The sequence below is a fragment of the Mchenga conophoros genome, linkage group LG8, assembly GCF_057382185.1.
Source record: "Mchenga conophoros isolate Kocher_MC1m ecotype Shallow Benthic linkage group LG8, M_conophoros_male_GT1.1, whole genome shotgun sequence".
NCBI lineage: Eukaryota > Metazoa > Chordata > Actinopteri > Cichliformes > Cichlidae > Mchenga > Mchenga conophoros.
This window is the reverse complement of record NC_140533.1, coordinates 25,368,468-25,388,535: the sequence shown is the minus strand read 5'-3', so window position 1 is coordinate 25,388,535 and position 20,068 is coordinate 25,368,468. Positions and strand designations below refer to the sequence as shown.

General features: G+C 38.5%; 1 protein-coding gene and 2 long non-coding RNA genes across 6 annotated transcripts in view; 1 reads left to right on the top strand and 2 right to left on the bottom strand.

Annotated features, from left to right (window-relative positions):
- dusp3a (dual specificity phosphatase 3a) overlaps nucleotides 1-17,586 on the bottom strand; it is a 27,681-nt gene extending 10,095 nt beyond the window's left edge. Inside the window, exons 1-2 of the mRNA XM_085285226.1 lie at nucleotides 17,230-17,586; nucleotides 3,143-3,375 (exon numbers count right to left, since the gene is read on the bottom strand). Coding sequence (XP_085141352.1) covers nucleotides 3,143-3,375; nucleotides 17,230-17,414 — 418 coding nt within the window. The 5' untranslated portion in view covers nucleotides 17,415-17,586. The remainder of the gene's footprint in view (nucleotides 1-3,142; nucleotides 3,376-17,229) is intronic.
- Nucleotides 8,135-13,479, bottom strand: LOC146568874 (uncharacterized). Its single transcript, XR_014893663.1, has 4 exons — nucleotides 10,458-13,479; nucleotides 9,947-10,099; nucleotides 9,492-9,582; nucleotides 8,135-8,884 (listed from the first exon to the last, which is right to left on the bottom strand). It is a non-coding gene; the product is annotated as an uncharacterized LOC146568874 (long non-coding RNA).
- The window catches only part of LOC146568872 (uncharacterized), a 24,793-nt gene continuing 22,237 nt past the window's right edge, over nucleotides 17,513-20,068 (top strand). For all 4 annotated transcript variants that reach the window (XR_014893665.1, XR_014893664.1, XR_014893666.1 and 1 more), the window contains exons 1-3: nucleotides 17,513-17,643; nucleotides 18,379-18,505; nucleotides 18,696-18,850. This is a non-coding gene — a long non-coding RNA (uncharacterized LOC146568872). The remainder of the gene's footprint in view (nucleotides 17,644-18,378; nucleotides 18,506-18,695; nucleotides 18,851-20,068) is intronic.

Here is a 20,068-nt window from a genome sequence, read left to right as displayed (position 1 = left end):
TTCTTTGACTGGCTCCTCTCTCACACTCGACCGGGAACACTTCCATGCCAATGACGTGACCTCTTCAATACCAAATCACCATGTCTGCCACAGATCAATTCTAATTCCACTGTATCCTCTTGTTAGACACACACGCTCTTTGGCTCTCAACTCACTTGCTCCATCACTGTCCAGCTCCAATATCCCTCAGTCTTTACTGTGTCTTGTATTTTATTGTTTTATTAGACTTAATAGTCTTATCTGCATTTGTTGGAAAAACATTAAATTCTATCCACTGTTGGGCACTCTTTTCCTCAACAGGAGTTGTCAGTGGGTGCAGTCAGCATCGTTCTCTCAATGCTGCGGTCCTCCTGTAGACCAAGCTAGCAGCATTAGCATCCAGTCCGAACTGCAGCACTGGCACAGCTATGTACACTTTACACCCCCTGACTGACCCTTTCTCCCATTCTTTGTCTATTTGTATACTATTCATCCACCATATTGACAGTTGGCACTGGATCTACAGAAACAACATACGATTTAATTACAAAATATTTAAACAGTTTTCTAATCATGTTCCCTTCACTACAACATTAAAAAAATATTTACGTTAATGCTCCTCATGGGGAACTGTGCATGTTCCCCACGAGGACATGCACAGTATATTAATCCACGCATGCCTCCACCACTTATGAGAGTAATTTTATGTTTGTAGTGACAATGCTCAGCTCTATGGAAAAATGTGCCTACCAATTTCTCAGGGCCCAAATAAGAAATGATCAACTCCTGGAGTTTATCTGAAATCATATCAGGAGCTAGGAATTTTGACGTGGGAAGAAACTTCCACATTTTGCATATCTTCAAAAATCTAACTAAAATGAGACAAACTCATCCCGATGCTCTTAGGAAAATATAAACGAATTCAGATTGAGCTAACCTTCTGGATCCAGGCACTTGATTCATGCATGGTGCAAAAGTATGGGCATGTATTCATTCCATCATTTTGACCTTAAAGGTTCAGCGTACTGTTTGATGGAGCTGCAGAGGACAGAACGATTAGGCAGAATTTTTAAAAGTTTTTCCAGCAGGATGCCTCCTTTTTATTGGCAACACACTCCAAATTTGTTGAACTATGGCGTTCAAAAAAAGCTCCTAAACTATGTCCTGCCACTTGCTCGGTGCAGCAACACATTTTCATTGCATTGCATGAGCCACTGAAAAAAAAAGCATCAGGCTCTTAAGGCTCCTCTCAGTGCTTCAAACGTGATCTGCAAGAAACTACCACACCCAAATTAAAAACAACCAATCAAAGCAAGGAGGCATGTCCGATACAGTCTCAATGGCTGCTTACGCAGACGGAGCAGCACCCTCCACCCCCTGCATGCCCTCAATTTGTCAAGCTAAATAACTATAAATAATAAATTAATAATTAATTTAAAAAATATAAATTTTGTCTGAAATATACATTCCAGCATAAATTATTATCTATCATACTTTAATTCTAGATCATGAATCCAACCATTTCTCCATATCACCACAGTTGATGCCGTTAAATTACTTTTTATCATTGCAGTTTTAATGTGTTGGTTTTCTGTTGATTGGAGGAAAATACACAGATCTGCACACTGTAACCTTGTGTCTTCATTATGGAAAACTCACAGGAGCAATGCATTAGTGCAGTTCCTCATTAAAATCCTGGACCTTGGACCTTTTCCAAGCTTACAGCTGAGGGTCACAAAATGTCACACTTAATGTGGCACAATGCACAAATGTCAAACTGCGGCAAAACCACCAAGCAGAGATGAGGCATGCTAAATCTCTTATGCGCTCTTCTCCACAGGAGCTCTTCATTCTTGATTTACCACAGCACTGTAGTGACAAAAAACATTCGGGGAATTAAGATGCTAGGTTTCAGATTTGAAACAGCTGCTTTTTGATTCGTACTATTCAAAATTCAAAGTTTGCACACCTGAAATGGTGTATAGTATGCCTGACCTAGAAGTTGTATGAAAGTCAAGACTCAGTTCCCTAGTGATTTCTGTATCTTCCCCTTTCTTACAACTTTTTACTGCAGTACTTGTTCTGTTCTTTTACACAGTCCCAAAGTATTACAGCACCCGTTTAACATCTTACAGGTGTGCTACACATCAAACATTGTGACGATGCTGATGTGCAGGGATGTGATCGGGTAATGGAATATGGAGCAGGACTCATGAGTGTGTCAGATTTAGCGAGAGGTGTTCAGGGCCACTGTGATTATCTCCTGTTGTTGCTTTAAGATCCACAACAATGAGGAGTACTAAGACTGGAACTAAGACTGGATCTTGTTAGACAAACAACAAGAGGAACTTGTTTTCATGTCTCAACTTTTGGAGCAAATTACTTTTAAGTGTGAGCTATTGAAGTAAGAAAGGCATAGTGCTCCCATTTGTTAAATAAATATAAATATCCAGCATAAGGGATACATTTCTTTGAAGTGCTGGATATATTTAGGTGCTAGTTTTACCCAAGTTGTGGGGTACTAACACATACTAATACTGATGTAATGTAATATAGTCAATCAATATATTCTCTACCTGTGCATATATAAGCATACAGACTTCCTAGCACCATATATAGTCAATAGAGGGAAAACAATGGGCTTTTTCAAACATCGAGTGGGTGTTATCTCTAGTTATGGCTCCTGAACAGCTTTTTAGGACCTCACTAAATAAAAATAGTCTGAAGAATGTAGAAATGATGTATTATTTTTGTGCTTTCTCAAGAAACCGACTACAAATTTGGCAAACAGCTATTTAACAGAATTTGGTGCTTTTCTTTGCTACACAAGACTGTAACGGGAAGTTCTTTGGTCTCTGGACAGCTTGTAGTCCACAGTTTAATGCACATAAGCGTAAGTAAGAAAAACATCCCACAGTCTGTCCTTCTTTTTTTTCCCCCCCCATTTACAAATCAAGCAAAAAATGTCAACAACGTTATATGTGCAAAGTGTTAGGATGTCCTACCACTTTGTACACTTGTTGCTAAGTGGTAGATCACTTGCACACAAAAGTTTGGTGGCCATTATTTTAATATTCTACTAAAAATGAATACATGTATTTCAAGAGTTAACATTTACCTCCTTAGTCCAATAGATAAAACATAAACGACAAAATAACCCCACCTTTGCCATTATTGTGCGCTAGGGCCTTGTCGATAAAATCAGCCCCTTCCTCAAAGAAGGCACTGAGGTCGAACTGCTCTGTGTCATTGGCCTGGATGCCATGATAGGTGATGCCCGTGCCAGCGTAGAAATCCGCACTGGTGTTGACATGCATGAAGGAGGTGCCCTCTGCTACATTTAAGACGTGTGTCACACCAAGTTTCTGCAGACGCATTGTATTCTGAGCGACAAACCTGCAAAGGCGAGAAGAGGTTAATGATCAGAGATGAAAAAACTGATCAAATATGCTTACCAGTCTACAATTTAATTTCAATTTAGAGGCACTGGACTAAAATCACAGAGCCTCTGAAATTGAAATAAAATGATGAATGTGCAGACACAGAACAAGACATCTGAGACAAATAACAGTACTAACAGCACCTGACAGATACAGCAAAGCAGTGTGTCAGCACAATTTTTTTTTAAAGTGGTATTTTGACAAACAGGTCGCAATAACACCACATGCAGCACACAGTGTTTCGCTGCATCTGTTGATGAACAGCCAAATACTGAGTATCTGCTGGGAGACAAAAGCAGCTCCCTCGTACTGATTTTTCAAACAAAAGTCACATTAAAGTGCCTTTTGTCTCAACTTATTTCCAAAGTAGAGTTCTCATGACTCGAGGTCTAATTACAAATATCAATCAAACCTATAATCGCTCAGCAACTTTTTTTCCAGTTTAACCCTGAAAGACCCAACCCTTCAAAAAACTAGCCAGAAAATTCAGATTTTTTTGGAACTGAGATGTTTATTAACCCTTATAACAAAATCCACAATTTATTTTGCTATATCATGTTGTGTATGATATATTTTTATTGTATATTTATTATATATTTTCTGTATCGCATAGAATACATTGGGCATTTTTTGCAACTTTTTGTTAACAACAGTGTTAATTTTAGTTTTGTCTATAACATTTTGAAATTATGTCAAGTATTGATCATGTTGATGAGCTAGAGGTCTCAGAAACTCATATCAAATATGATACAATGGGCATTATAGGGTTAAAGTGCTTCAAAGGTTACAGATGGTAGAAGTGAGAAAAGAAAAACAAATATGCAGTGATAAATTTAAAATAAAATTAAAAAATTTAATTTAATAATGTAATACAATTCACTAACATGCCATCATTCATGTTAACGGTAGCACATGTGCTCATTAAACACTAAAGTAACACAGTTTCAGTTACCCTATATATTCATCTAGCTAACGTAAACTGTGTGGCCAGACTTGCACTACATTTTGAAGGTTTGGAATAATTGTTTTTGAAAAATAACCGCATTTATTTCAGGATTTCCTACAGAATCACAACAAGGACTCCTGTTACCGGCTGCAGTCCACACTACAGAATGAGACTCTCAGGTAATCACCACAACAGTGACCTGGTCAGTGTAATGTAAACCAGTGTTAGGCTTGGGCTAGCTACTGAGCAGTTTAAAACAAAGTGAAGTCAAGGTGATGGATAAAAACAAACAAACTGCTAAACATCCTTGGGTGTCTGTTAAAATACTGCCTACATCCTGTGGGGCGCATGAAGCACTCTAATACGATTAATATATCTGAAATGTTTTAATTGAATGAATATTGGAATCATTTAGATCATTTATTTTATTTATTTCTCTTGAATATCTAAGTAGAGGTTCATTGTCAGTAAGCATTACTCCTATGTCTGTAACACATAAGCACAGCTTGTTGTACTGTGCTGAAAATAAGAAAAATAAGAAAATTTGGCTATTTGAGTGTCTAAAGCATCAGCCATTGTGAGTTCGATTATAGTCCCCCCCAAAAAGTCTTTTTTCTCAGTAATGGTTGGTTTTCATACAGCAGTGTGTACTACCCTCTTCACCAACCAGTCCAATCCAGCTCTAATGGGCACCATTTGAAACTGCTGAGGACCTATAAAGGTGTCCATTTTTCAGTCTGCAGACTCTGATGTATTTGTCTTTTTTATTTTATTTTTTGTAGGACAACAGACAAAAAGAACAATCTCTCTATTCTCAGACAGCTCTGCTCCAGTATTTTCACCTCCATCATCATTCACCCTACTTCCAGGAAACAATGAATCTGTTTCTGCTTACCTCCTGCTCTAATACACATCCCCTTTTAGAGCTGCGTTATTGCACATTAGACCCATACAAAGCAAACAGTCCCACACAGCTAACAAACCATAACAAAGCAGTACAAGCTTCTGGCTGCTCCAGCCTGCCTGGCCCAATGCCTGCATCCACATCCAACCTGGCCAAAGGCACTGCCCATTGATTCTGAACAAAAAACCTCCTTGCGTATTTAGGTTATAAGTTGTATTCCAAGTTTATGGTACATTTAGTGCCACTAATTGCACATAATTTTTTAAAACAAAAGAAATTGCACATAATCGAAAACACAAAAAATAGAAGAAAGAAATAGAAATGGAGAAGAAAACTGGAAGTATATAAAAGCTGTTGTACAATGATATGGCAAAGTTATGATGCAAGCAAAATATATTTCATTAAAGATTACTATATTTATAAGATGACTGCTATTTCTATCTGCAGTCATTTGTATTTGGTGATTTAGTGATGAGTGGTTGGAGGTGGGTTTCAAAGTAGCTTGCAGAAGAACCAGCACCTATGGGCATAGCAAAGCAGTGCAAATAGCACATCTTATGTTAGATTTGTCAATGGGATGCAATGAAACCTATCAGCTGAGCCATGAGCGTATGTTAGCTGGCATTGAGAGCAGCTGATCTAACAAGATCACAGCTAGGCATGGGACATGAGGAGAACTGATAACACCAAAGCTTTGGTAAGCATCTGGACAAACACTGCAGCTACAGTATAAGTATTTATGCAATGTCACTGATTCTTAGAGAAATTTTTGTGTTAAGGAAGTTTTGATTTTGGACTCAAGTGCATGGCACGGGGTAGCGAAAAAAAACAAAAAGAGAAAAAAGTAGTTAATACAAGAATCTAAAAATACAGAAAGTCCAACAGCTAAAAAGAAGTCCAAAAAATAGGTACAGGAAGCCGGAAGAAAATGTGGCAAAGTTAAAGGGAAAGCCAGGTTTATAAAAGTACACAAGGGTGAATGATGTTAAGAGACAGGTGGGAACAGGACACAGGTGGATGCAATCAAACAGGTGAAAGTAATGACAATCACAAAAGAGGGAAAAGAACAAATGCATGAATTAAAACCAAAATAAGGCACATCTAAACAACTAAACTTCAAAGTAAAACAGGAAATTACCTGGAGGAACATGAAGACTACCACAAATAATATCAAATATACTTTGAAATTAGTGTGAGCTGTTTTGGAGGCCAGACATAATTTTTCATTGGTCATAAGTCTGCTAAAGATTACTTTGTTTGATATTATGGTGATAATTTGACATGAATAATCATTAACTTAATAAGCCTGATGCAGTTCTTGAATTTCATTTACCCTGACCTTATTTTTAAATGCAAATAAAATTAAAAACAAATAAAAGGAAAAAAAGAGGTGGTTCTTGACATTGTGGTGTTTTTATGGCTATAAACACAGTCTGCCAGCCTGCTGCCATCACTAAATGTCTGGAGTTACAGATGGGGGGCGAAGAAAGCCCCAGGTGGAAGCTCGCGTGCCTTAGGAAATCTGCACAGTGACAATGGAGTGAAAATGGGTGAGAGACTCTGAGAAATCCAGAAATAAAGGCACCAGTCAATTCTCCACAGATTAAACTTTGTGAGTAATAATTCTGCCTTGGTATGTGTTGTTTATAAAGTTTTTTGTTCATATATCTGCAGTTTTATTTGCATACACTTATGCTTAAGACATATTTCTACTACACTGCAATGGACAATAAAGTTTTCTCATTATGATTTTAGACATAGCTTGTTAATTGAATTCTCTCATTTAGTTATCTCATCTGGAGCTGAACTAAACAGCAAGCATGTTTTAGGTGCTTCTAGAAAGAGGTGAAATTGACACTGTAAAGGAAAGGGGTGTACTTTATGTATAACACATAGAAAAGTGAGGGATCCATAGCAAATAATAATGGATTGGATTTATATAGCGCTTTTCAAGGAACCCAAAGCGCTTTACAATGCCACTATTCATTCACTCTCACATTCACACACTGGTGGAGGCAAGCTACAGTTGTAGCCACAGCTGCCCTGGGGCAGACTGACAGAAGCGAGGCTGCCATATCGCGCCATCGGCCCCTCTGGCCAACACCAGTACACTGAAAAAAATATGTTGTTGGATTTACTTAATTCAATGGTGGACATTTGTTGCACACAGATGTTTTGCTTTGGCAGCAACTTAAACAATTGAGTTAAATTAACACAATTTATTCATGTTCAATAAACCTGTGCAATTTGTGTTGATAAAATGTGACTTAAACATGTTTTGATGAAGTAATTTGAGCTCTTGGAATATTTTAATCCTTCACAATTTTCTCACGTTATCCCAACACGATTCAATAACTTTTACCCAATACTACTTGGTCACTTAAATACTACATGTTATCTTCAAATTACATTTTGCTATTATATTCTAGTATCAAATACACAATTTTCAAATGGAGGCCTTATAACAGATTGTATTGTTCTCTTCCAAGATGGTTGCTGGCATCCACCAGTAACCTTTCAAAACAACATGTCTAATTTCACTGCAGTAGGTAAAGAATTAAACTGACATTACTCCTCTACTGAATCTATATAAATCAACAGTTAAATAATGTCAGTTCTTCCGTGTTCTCTGGAATCAATCGCAGCAAAGAAATTAGACTGTTTCTTTTGAAAAATGTTGGGAAAGAACAATACAAAACATTCTATTTAAGGCCTCTGACATCAAGATTCAGTTAAACAACAATTATAACTAAACAATTTGAGGTAATGTTAGTTTCCATTAACATTAAATTAGGTTACTGAATTGGCAAACACCTTCCTATTAACACTACCCATTTTACCCCAATAACTAAAGAAATTAGCACTTGCAGGTCAAAAACTTTATTCAAGAGACGCAAAAATAACATTGATACAGTGACTGTCAAAAATTACAGCACTGATCATACTGTGACATCTTGGTTCAAAACAGCACACTTAGAAATATTCAACGTTCTTTACTTCAACTGAATGAAACTGAAAATACCATTTCACACGACCCATATGGGATATTTAGACTGTATAACTGTTCACGCTACATCTCTTCACTAGTAAAAGAAAGAAAAAATACAAAGAGAAATTTAAAAATGCTGCCAAACAGACAAACAGAACTTGTACAGAGCAAAAGGAAAAACAAACAACAACAAAAAACAGCTCGTCCTCATGGCAGTTGCAGAGTATATAAAAATGAACCCTGCGATCCGTTCCTGGAATTGAGCTTCAAAAATGCAGCAGAACAAGTGTGAGATTTAAATGTCCTCTCACCTAGAGCTGGTCACCTCACATGCATAACAGTGAGCTTCGTTGCAGGAGCAGTTTTGTCTTAGTTGTGAGCTTTGCTTGAGAGCTGAGTTGCATCCAACTCCATTACCACCCATTGAATCACCTCAAAAGTGTAGCAGAGTTGTGATGGGTAACTCATGTTGAAGGAATAAAAAAGGTCCAAACAGCATGGCTACTGCAAAGGTCACGTTATCCAGATCTTGAAGAACAACATCAGAAAAGTCATTGCCTGGCGCATCTCTGGAGACAGATGTTCATTGTGGTTTTCTCAATCTGTGCAGTGGCCTCAGTCAAGTCCTGGTTAAACACAAAACATTTCTTTAATATTCCTTTTTAAACTCATCTCTTTTGAATCTACCAGTTCTAATGTTAGAGTAATTTAAACCAATGCAAGCAACATAGTAAATAGCTATAGCCAAAGAGTGGCCTGCCATGCTGCCATTCATGGTCTAACAGAGTTTCTAAGAGAGGGTGAAAAACATAATAATTTCAAATGCTTTACATTAGTTTTTGTTAGAAAGACACTGGCCCATCAGAAATCCAGGCTATGTCACTCAGAAGATGTTAGAATTTAGACTTTCAGCCCCACAATTTGGTTAGCTGTTGGTCAGTTGGTCTTTTTTTTTTTTTTTTTTTTCAAACAAAAGCTAATGTAAATACTGGTGGGATTTTCCTTTGTTCATTAGAATGACAAATTTAAAGTTTTTTCACACTGATGTGACCCCTAATACAGGGGTGGGGGTGGGGCCTCAAGGGCCGGCGGCCGAGTTCACTACCAGGCCTCATGTGAACTTCAAATTATTAAAGAGGACTACTGGTCCTAACCAGTCCAATGAGGATCAAGTGGATAACTAAATGCATTTTTAAAGGTTGCAAATCCACAATCTACTCATAAAACACTCACCATGAACTCCTGCACCAAGATGTTGCAATTGTCTTTCACACAGATGCGGAGCACTTTGATGAGGGACTCCGAGCATTAATGTCATCCTTGACTATTATAACAAAGAAAACAGAGATTTGTGAACTTTTCAGTAGCACAGAAGAAAATGATCCCAGACAAAAACTCTTGACTTTTTAAACCAGTCAACATGCAACACCAGCATCTACAAAGCAATATCAAAAGTTCCTGTTTGACATCAACTTTATGGATATATAGTTTCCAGAACATTTATTTTTTAAAAAAGATAAATTTTTCTCAGTGGGCCAGTAAATGCATGACGAAAATTATGGCATCCTTTTAGTGGAATCATTACTCACAGGTAATAGTTGACTGTTTCAATGGATGTAGCATAAAAATTTTACTGACCTAATGCAATACATATACACTTTGTAGTTAAAGAATTTTAAAGTTCTTACTGTCATAATGGCAGCTACATCCTTTAGCTTTGTGCCCTGTTCCCCCGATCACTTTGCAAACACTTTCAGCAGACTGTCAGAGAGAAACTCAGCTCCGTCAGAAACCTTGACTGTAAAGGCATGGTTGGGATGCACTGGAATGCTGCATTTTATCTGAAATGACATAAAATTATTTTGAAATAACAGCAGGCACTGTGCTTGGTTAATCAGTAATGTTTTGTTGAATAAAAACTGTGTTTCCAGATCTTATGGGATTAAAAAAAATCCAAAGATGTTTGTTTCTGATTTGCAACCCAACAACCCACAAGTTACAACCTCATTTCAGTTCAAGTGTGCATTAATGCGAGTCCAGTAATCACCTTTCTGGCAATACATACAGGTATAAGTTAAACCTATGGCAGATTTTGGATTTCTCAGTTGTATTAATAGGGTGAGTATGCATGCACCTAATAATTATAAAAAACCCATTATAATTAAGTTACAGAAACGAAAATAGAATATACTTTCTTACCATAACACCTTGAACCCACAATCCATCAGCTGACTCCTGGTGAAATGCAGAATAGAGGTCGTCTCTCAATGTGCAGCAAAAAAAACAAAAACAAAAACAAAAGGACAGCAGGTGAGGCCAGGAGGGGTAGGGATGTAAGCTAGCATAATGCCGCTGATGATATTAGCTAAAGCTGTTCAATGTCCAAAATCTCACTAACACCATGGTGCAGTAAATACACAATGTAACTGAAGAGTCAGTTGGCAAATCTATTCACACAGAAAACCAAATTATGTTATGAGTGCCTCGTAATTAGGTTTAATGTGATATTACGGCTCTTGTGCCAAAGACAAATTCAAATGAAAAAGCGCCAATTCTTTGACAACAGATAAAACAGCAAATAAGCTAACGGCTCTTTTTTAGCATGTTACATGGCGACACTCTAGACGTTTAACTACATTTGGCTGAAATATGGTAAATATTAATTCAAAAAATCAAGACATACCAAAAACGTAGAGTTGGCTGCTCGACTTGACTGAGATGGATGCCTTTTTTAAACCACGATCCAAAGCCCGCGAGATGAAATCACGCGTGGTTTCACGAGATTTAACGTTGCTATCTTATTGACTTACTTCACCTGAACATGATATGAACAATTTAATACACCCTTTCTGCATATCATGTAGTTTTTACACTATATAGTTACATTTAACTTTAAAACATGAGGCAATTGTGTTAAATACATGCAAGATGCTTACATAAATCCAAGAGATGGCCAGTCCCTTTTTTTCAGTGTAGGCGATAGGGTAAAGTGTCTTGCCCAAGGACACAACGACCAGGACAGAGAGCCCGGGGATCGAGCCGGCGACCTTCCGGTTACAGATACGCTTCCCAACCCCCCTGAGCCACGGTCACCCCAAAATAGGACAAGAGTGACAGTTTTATCAAGATCATTTAATTAAGATCAATAATGACCTCGTAGCCTGCCTTACAAATACTATTCATGATATAAGTTTATATATGTATTGTTTTTTATTTTAAAACCATTTTCACGAATCTGTAAATCGTTCACTCTGACAAAGCTTTACTATACAGGCTTAACGTCAACGTGAGCCTGGAGGCAAGGTGAGGTGACCCTGGGCAGCTCCCTAGAGGTGGAGGCTGCAAAACCCAATACCTAACAAGAAATTCTGCTACAATGTTACTTTGCAACCAAAGGAGGAGGGATGAAGCAGCCTGTCTGCTAGCATCGTAGCTACAGGGCAGAGATTCAGAAATCCAGGCTACACATTAATAATATCTTCATTTCATTCACAAAAAGTCTGTGTATATTTAGACTAAGCTAGTGCTCATAAATGATTCAATATGCATGCACACTATGAGCACTTCAATGCAAAAAAAAGTGAAGCAAGTAAAGCGTAGGCATGCGTATCTCTTTGTGTGTAAAGGGTAGTAGTGTGTAAAGGCCTATACTGTACTTCTACACAACACAATGCAGAGGCACAGTAGGTTCAACTGGGTTCACAGCCGATGGCTTCCTTCCTATTTGCCGGGCCTGTCCCGGCCTCCTTACCCTGGGATCTGCAGTCCCAACACATCCATTATTAAAGACCAGCTTCACAAAGAGCCAGAGCGTTTCTCAAAGCAAACAACCACACCTTAAGTCCCTAAGCTGCACACCGTGGTTTAAGAGTGCTGACTACAACTGAACTGAAAACATTGCAAGCTGGCAAAGTAGACTCATAATCCATTTATGGATGCAAACATTGACTAGTTCAATAAACACAAGTGCTGCTCTAGTCAACATCTTGTTTATTGAATTAGTGACTTTAAACTTTTACTGAGTGTCTGCTGTATACATTATTTTAAGTGAAAGAACTGAATAAATCAGCAGAAAGACTCAACAAATGCAGATGTGTGGTCAAAACACCAACGTAGGAAAGAACTGTCACTCCAGTTGAGTTCAAAGACTAAGAAAACTTGTATTAATGGGCAATTGGCAGGTAACTACAGGCAAAATAATTTCTTGTGATTGTGAAGTGGGCGGAATCTGAGAATTGAATGCAACTACCAATGAGAGTGAGGAATACTGTTAATTGACAAATGAACAGGTAATAAATAAGTTAGAGGGTTAAGTAGGAAACCAAGCGACTAGCTGTGAGCTTTAAAGTGATGCACAATGAGCGAATGTATGTATGTACAAAAAAAAAAATATGAACTTACAATTTAATGGTCTGTTGAAAATGTTAAATCCTTACAGAGTACGAAAATGGGATGTTTTTTGGCAGCTGTATAAGTATCCCTGATTTTTCTATTAAATGAAAATAAAGAAGGGAAAGCAATGCTGTACATTTTCCCAACAAATGTCAGCATGAGTGACTACTGTATATCTTAAATGAACAGTTATTATGTAAATGAAACTGTGTCTTGACCTAAAAAAATTAAAATCTGACAGGCAACTGTATATCAAAGCCTAAAAATGGTTAATGGGTCCAATTCCTGAGGGTACCTATGATAAGAAAGTTTAATGAACATTTTCAAGGACAGATCTCTTTCTAATTTAAGTCGAGCGCCGTAAAAAACGCGTATGCGAGATGCACCACATGCTAGTCTTGTGTTAATAGATGCACTGGTTTTCATCCAATGGATTTCTACCGGCCAGCTACATAATTTGATTTATAACGAGGTACAACTAATGAGATGAGCAGGGAGGATTACTGGGTCCCAGAGGTGGAAACTGTGGACAAGGCATAGCCTTTAATCAACAATCAATACCGGCTCTCCCTGCCTGAGATATGTGTAATATCACATTATGTTACACTGTCCTATCAAGCTTTTCTAAGCTCTAAGATATGCTTTAAAATAAAATAGCTCAGTAATTACCCCCCACCGAAAACTCAAACCTAGTTTGTTCATCAGACATCAAAATCTCTTCGACAAAAGAAGTCATAAAGCTGAGAGCACTTTAGAGTCGCTCTTTCATGCTGACAGTTTTCTCTGATCAGCTTCAGCAGAGCGCAGGTCTGCCAGCACTTTGTTTGGAGACTTGGCCGGACAGATTGGCACATCCAGATTGATTGTGTTGTAGCACTGAGCTACAGTAATGTGCTTGTATTCTGTCCGGCTCGGCTCCTCCACCACTCTACTGGCAGTGATTGAACCCACAAGTTTCTTTGAGGCATCCCTGAATCTGTTCTCTCTACCACAAATCCATAAAGGTGGCATTAAGAGCTGCTCTGTAAAAGCTGGTATACATTACCACACAGCAAAATATATGCAAAAGAAACTAAATTTGTTTCTTTAATAGCAACAAAATTACACTTTAAACACATAAAGAGGTTTTTTGCAAATTAGCCCACTTTTCCATGCAAACTACACAAAACTGTGGCAATCTGGTAATGACCAAAGGACAATTATTGTGACCAGTTTCACCTAGAGACTGCCAGCAACCACTCACCAACCAGTCGAGGAATAAGAGTAACAACAGTAAGGTGTTTAAGAGTAACTTTGCTAATAATGATGGCGCTAATAGAAGCAGTCAAACAGAAAAAAAATAGTAGCGCTGTTTTAACAGCACCCTCTTTTATCTTCAAGCAAATGCACCCTCCTCAGAGTGCACCCAAATGCTTGTTGATGGACCTGCAGAAGCTGGTGATAGCCTAGCATACTCAGGCGGATGGCGGACATGTACATGTCCATGCAAGTTAGTCGTGTTTAGAGTCCTTTGCTCACAGTGTACGTCTGCACAAGCGGCACTCCACTTTGGTTAGATCCTTAGGTTTACTTCTTTCATCTGGTTTAAAGCCAAAGAAATCCCAAATTGGCGACTTCATAATTTTTTTTAGTGCGGTCAGCGTTAACCCGCCGTCATCACGACTAATGCAATTAACAATTAACATCTGGAGCGCAGACTGAGTCAGAATCTCTGAAATGTCTCTGTCAACGTATTTCGGGCATTTTGTCCAAAGTTTGTTTGTTCTGCGCTCCAGATGGGTTGAGCACGTTAAAAAAATTGATTGCGTTAATCGTGATAGCCGCGTTAATGCTGCATTAACGCCTTAATGCTGACAGCCCTAATTTTTTGGGAAATTAGTTCGTCCATGTTTGGACTTCTTCTGTGTTGTAAACGCGCAAATCAGTCCCCCCATGATTACATTGCTCCGCCCATCAAGTCTGCGCATGCGCGAATATATTGCCCATTGTCGATTACTGGACTGACGATTGCCGGTTGGAAAATTTTTTACATATCGCCCAACCCTAATTCACGCCTACAGCCAATTTCAAATTACAGAGGTACTGGAGAAAATCCACACATGCAGAGGGAGAGCATGCAAACCTTACACAGAAAGGTTCCAGCTTTCTGTTCAGGTGGATTCAAACCCAGGACCTCCTTGTTGATGGTGCTAACCAATTAATTCATCCATCCATCCATTCATCCTCTTCCGCTTATCCTTGTCAGGGTCACAGGGGGCTGGAGCCTATCCCAGCTGTCTTAGGGCAAGAGGCGGGGTACACCCTGAACAGGTCACCACTATGTTGCAGGGCTAACACATAGCGAGACAACCATTCGCACTCACATTCACACCTATGGGCAATTTAGAGTTACCAATTAACCCAATCTCACTAACTACATGTCTTTGGACTGTGGGAGGAAGCCAGAGTATCCGGAGAGAACCCAAGCAAACATGGGGAGAACATGCAAACTCCACAGAGAAAGACCCAGGCCTGGTGGTGTAATTGAACTCAGGAACTTCTTGCTAGGTAACAATGCTTTATTGGTAAATAAATTAAAATTTTGCCACAGGAGATGTTATAGTATTAATAACTGCCTCACAGCATGCAAACAACCAAATCAGGTAAGAAAACATTGGGGAATCACAGATTTGTGCATAAAATATTCATAAACTATGCATATGCAACTGGCAAGAATCAGTTCAGGATATTATCTGATATTGCTTTTTCTCACATGCAGCACACAGTAGGAGACAGTCCACTTTATCACTACTGGAAATACTATGGTTTAGGCAAGGGAGCTCTTAGGATAGAGCATGTAAGATATAAAATAGATGATTTCTACGCATTCATTTTAAATTCACCAGACTATAACTTACATTTGTAGTAAAGAACTGGCAGATTAAAACACATTAATGTAAATTCAACAGCCCCACATGCAGCTGTGTCGAATAAGGTCTGGAAAAGTTCAGAGCTGCGATGCGTGTATTGTAAAAGAGCTATTACAGGCAAAGAAAAAGCCCAAAATAGCAATACCAGTAGTGAGACGAGGACCGTCTCTGTTTATCTCTAGGTTCAGTGGGAAGATTTTACAGTACATCTCATACACAATCTGAACTGGCTTTACTGGAACACTGGGTAGTAAATTCCTAAACAGTCAGCATGTTCATTACAAAGCCAATAGCACCAAGTCAACAAACAACCATGGATTTATGGTTCAGCTGCAGACCTGTTTAATAAACAAATATACATTATACTCCATATACGCTGCATGTGTGGGTCTGTGTGTGTGTGTGTGCACAGCATCTCTTACAGGAAGAAATAAATTTTAAAAAAAAAAACATACTGCTGCTATTAAGTTAATTCTATTACCTTTGTTCCATGATTTGATTATGCACAAAGAAAGCACTGGTCTGGTTTGTGCCTGTGTTCAGTCTTAGACGTTTTCCAATAGATGTTTACAATCAACTATTTAATGCACAGATTTGTATTTGCAAATAATTTTGTGTTGTGTTTTGTGAGAAAGACACATATATACGTCACATTTCTTTACAGAGATGGGAGATTACCTGATTAATTAGTTACCTGGCAGGAAAAATATTAAATATGAATTCATTTTCTGCAAGGAATGTGACACATGACCTCCTTTTAGTATCTTAGCTGCAGTCATTTGCAGTTTCCATTTGCCTTAGGTGAGTGTACTTGTTAACATTATAAGTAAACAAAGGAATTAATGCAATATAATTTTATTAACATAGCGCCAGCCTAAAGAGATATGCAGGAGTTTCCAAAAGATCACACAATGACATATGAGCAAACACTTGGTTATGGTGGGGAGCAAGAAATCCTTTTTAATAGGAAGAGATAAAATGTGTTTGACACTGCTGAATTAACTTATATATGACATGAATTGACTAGATTCCTGTTTATTCCTGTCTAAAGAGCATCTTCACAATTTAGACTAAGAATTCACATCTCTTTTTTTCCACAATTTGCTCTGAGAGAAAATGTTTTTCTTCTTTTCATATAATAAATGAAAGATGGGGGGTGGGGGAAGAGTGGTGACGGTTGCTGTGTTCCTGCAGCCCAGCGGGACTGAAAGGGGAGCGGCTTGATGAAGACATGGCAATGATACTAATGACAGAGAGGGGTTCATTGAGTAAAAACACCTCTTTAGTTTCGTCCTTCGTGTTCTGAATTCGTTGGTTTCCTCTGCTTTAAAGGTAAAGAGGATCACACGTAGATTTGTAATAATAATAACAATAATAACAATAATATTATATATTGACAGATAGTCGTGATATTGCAGTGTTATCTGTTAATCAACTGTCTGGCTAATGACTTCTCCCTGAAATCAGGCTAGTATTTCGGGGTTATCTGTTGTCAACAACCGCCTGTCGCTTCCTCCATGATGATGACAGCGGAGGACCACCGCTCGTGCGCGCGTGCTAACCGGCATGCGACACCGTTGTCATGGTCGCGTCTGGTCGGAGTATGTGTAGGGAGTGTCTCTCAGTGTCACAACGGCATCACGTGTTAGATTCAATGGTGAATGACTCACGCGTTACCGATGTATATCCTGGGAAAGACCTCGTTGAAGTGCTGTGTCGGTAGGCTGTAAAAGCCGTTGCCGTCGGACAGGAGCTCGTTGAGTTGCTGGACGGTCACCTCGCAGGCTGGAACTTCAGCCGGTGGTGGCGGCTGCGGCTGTTGATGCTGTTTCGTAGGACTCAGGTGTTTCTTCATGGCTCTTCTTCTGCTCGCAGAGTAATGTTAGAATTTAGCCAGAGCCCGACTCGTCAGACTGGTTTCGTTGTTCAACAGCATTTTATACGTCCGCGTGTGAGTCGTGCTCGCGCTGTCTTCTTGTCTCCAAGGTGTCTGAGTCTGAAGAGGCGCGAGCTCTACAGCTTCACACTTCGTCGGCGACAAGTGCGAAGCAGCTTTGAGACGGACTTCCGGTCACACTTTCAAAGTAAAAGATACATGTCTTTGAATGAAAAACCTAAAAACTGATTTGTTCTTTACTTTTTCAGTGCATTTTTTCAACATCAAATACCAGATTTAGAAAGTTATTGTTTAATTTTCTTGTGTTATTTTTTCAATTGCATATATTTTAGATTATAACCCCATACTGAATATCTTTTTTTTCTTCATTTTTTCTTATTTATAGATTTATTTCAGTTTGAGCGTTGCTTGTGTTTTTTTTTTTTTTTTTGCTTTTCTTTCTTCAGTTTTACACTTTCTTTTGTGGTCTTTTAGTTTTTATTGTTCTTTTTCAGGCGACTTAATATTTCTTATAAATGTAGTTGGGGGGGTGACAATATACCCCCCCCCCCTTATTTTTTTCAGTTTTGGGTCTCATTTCATTGTATTAAATGTTATTTTTATGTTTATTGTTTTTACTACTTTACTTTTCTTCATTTAAAATGTAATTTTTCTTGGGTGGGGAGATCAACAGATAGTTGCAGCCCATTATGGCCTTTACCTTTCAGAAACAAGGAACCCTGATTACTGAGACAGAACTATGTAGAAAAAAGGACATTTTGAATATTAGTGGGAGTTTTGGAAGATTCTATTTTTCTGAAAGAATCTGCAGTAGGGTTTCAGTTTCATTTTATTTTTTGTGCAACAGTATTAAATCCTGAAACGTACTTCTGCAAAGAATAAGATATGAGGATCTCTTAATAACCCTTGTTGTACTCCAAAGGAAGAGGTTGCAGTTGGCAGGGACAGTGATTCAAGCCGTATCTCCACTGTCTCGGCAGTAACAACTGACTGTCCTGCATAGAGCAATGGCCTCAAACACACCCTTCGAGTGAAAAGAACAATTAAATGTGAGTTCTTATTAAATAAGTACTGAACTCTAATGCACATGTAGCACAAAAATCTAAGTTTTTACAAGTTTAGTTTAAATTGTGATCTCACACTCTGCAGATTTGTCGATGTCTTTCAGTTCAAATTCATTTATTTAAAAGTTTAATTACAGTTAAAGGCAAGCCAGTACTTTTATTTTCATCAATACAGGTTCAAGTTCCGGTACAATATTGTCTGTTTGATGCTCACTTGACGCTGGTTCATTTCGCCACCGCTATCTCCAGGAGACACACCCCGCCAGCGGTCAGACGGGAGCTGGATATGAGAATGATGGTAGTTGCACGCGCAGACGATGCTGCCTTCAAGTACGGTTTGTGAGATGCTAAAACTAGATCAGTTTAGAACCTTTTTGAACAAGTTTCAAAGCACTACAAGTACCGCTTGTCCATACTTAACATGAGTTTATGATTGATTTCTGGACACAGTCTAAATGTGAATATAATTTAGGGTCCAAATATTTTTCTATTAACGTCCTAAAACAGGTAGTCAGTATCCACATAGAAGAGGCAGAGGGCAGTGAGGCTCATTTCATGGATCTTCTTGGGTAGGGTTGGGATTAGAAAAAGATTCTGAATTGGGTTAAACACAATGGTTGTGACTTTTTAAAGGTCCACTTTCCCGGTGACTGTGTAATTATTTTTAGTTATTATTTTTGTTTTTAATGACCATTTCTAGTCGTTGCCCACCTCTCGGTCGTTGCCCACCTCTCAGTCGTTGCCCACCTCTCAATTTTAAATACACGTAGACATTGAGGGCTAGCAGGAGGGACCATGCGCTTACCTGCTGCTCTCTGGCAGGTAGCTCCATGCCCTCCTGGGTTTTAAATGCACCTTAGAACACACATGCATCAACACTACAATGAGCGGGTGGAGGGAGGTTTGGAGTCTTCTCTCACCCCCATTCTCTGCGACCTCCTTCTTTTTTTTCTGCTCATTCTGTTGGTTTTTGTCTTTTGCCCTTCTCCCCCGTCCCTCTTCTCAGCTGTTTCTCTTTCCCTCTTTCTTTCTCCCCTTCTTTCCCCCAGTCAAGTCTGTCCCGTATTCAGTAAGTGAAAATAAAATGAACAATAAAAGGTGAATCAAATGGACCATTATGGCAAGGCTGGGATGGTCAATTTGGTAAAGTAAATCCGTTGGACACCTTTCTTTGCCTTTAGACAACAATTCTGATGGCAAAAGAGCCAAACGGGACAGGCAAAAAAAAAAAAAAAAAAAAAAAAAAGACCATTTCATGTGTTGCCATGAAACCAGGCTCTCCTATACTCTACAACAGGCCCTTACCATAACTCTAACACAAACCTAGTTTGCTAACTTTAACCCCAAAAGCAAGAATTAACCCTCAAACACACCTTTGAAATGAAAATGAAAGAAAGAAACCATGTCAAAAAGTCAAAGTCTTACTAATTATGAACACTCAAGTGGTCCAAACTCTCACAAAACTGGAAAAGTGTGGAAATAGTGTTTCTTATGCTCTACTTATTTATTTATTTTTTTGTTGTTTGTGAATATAATTTTGCTTATTCT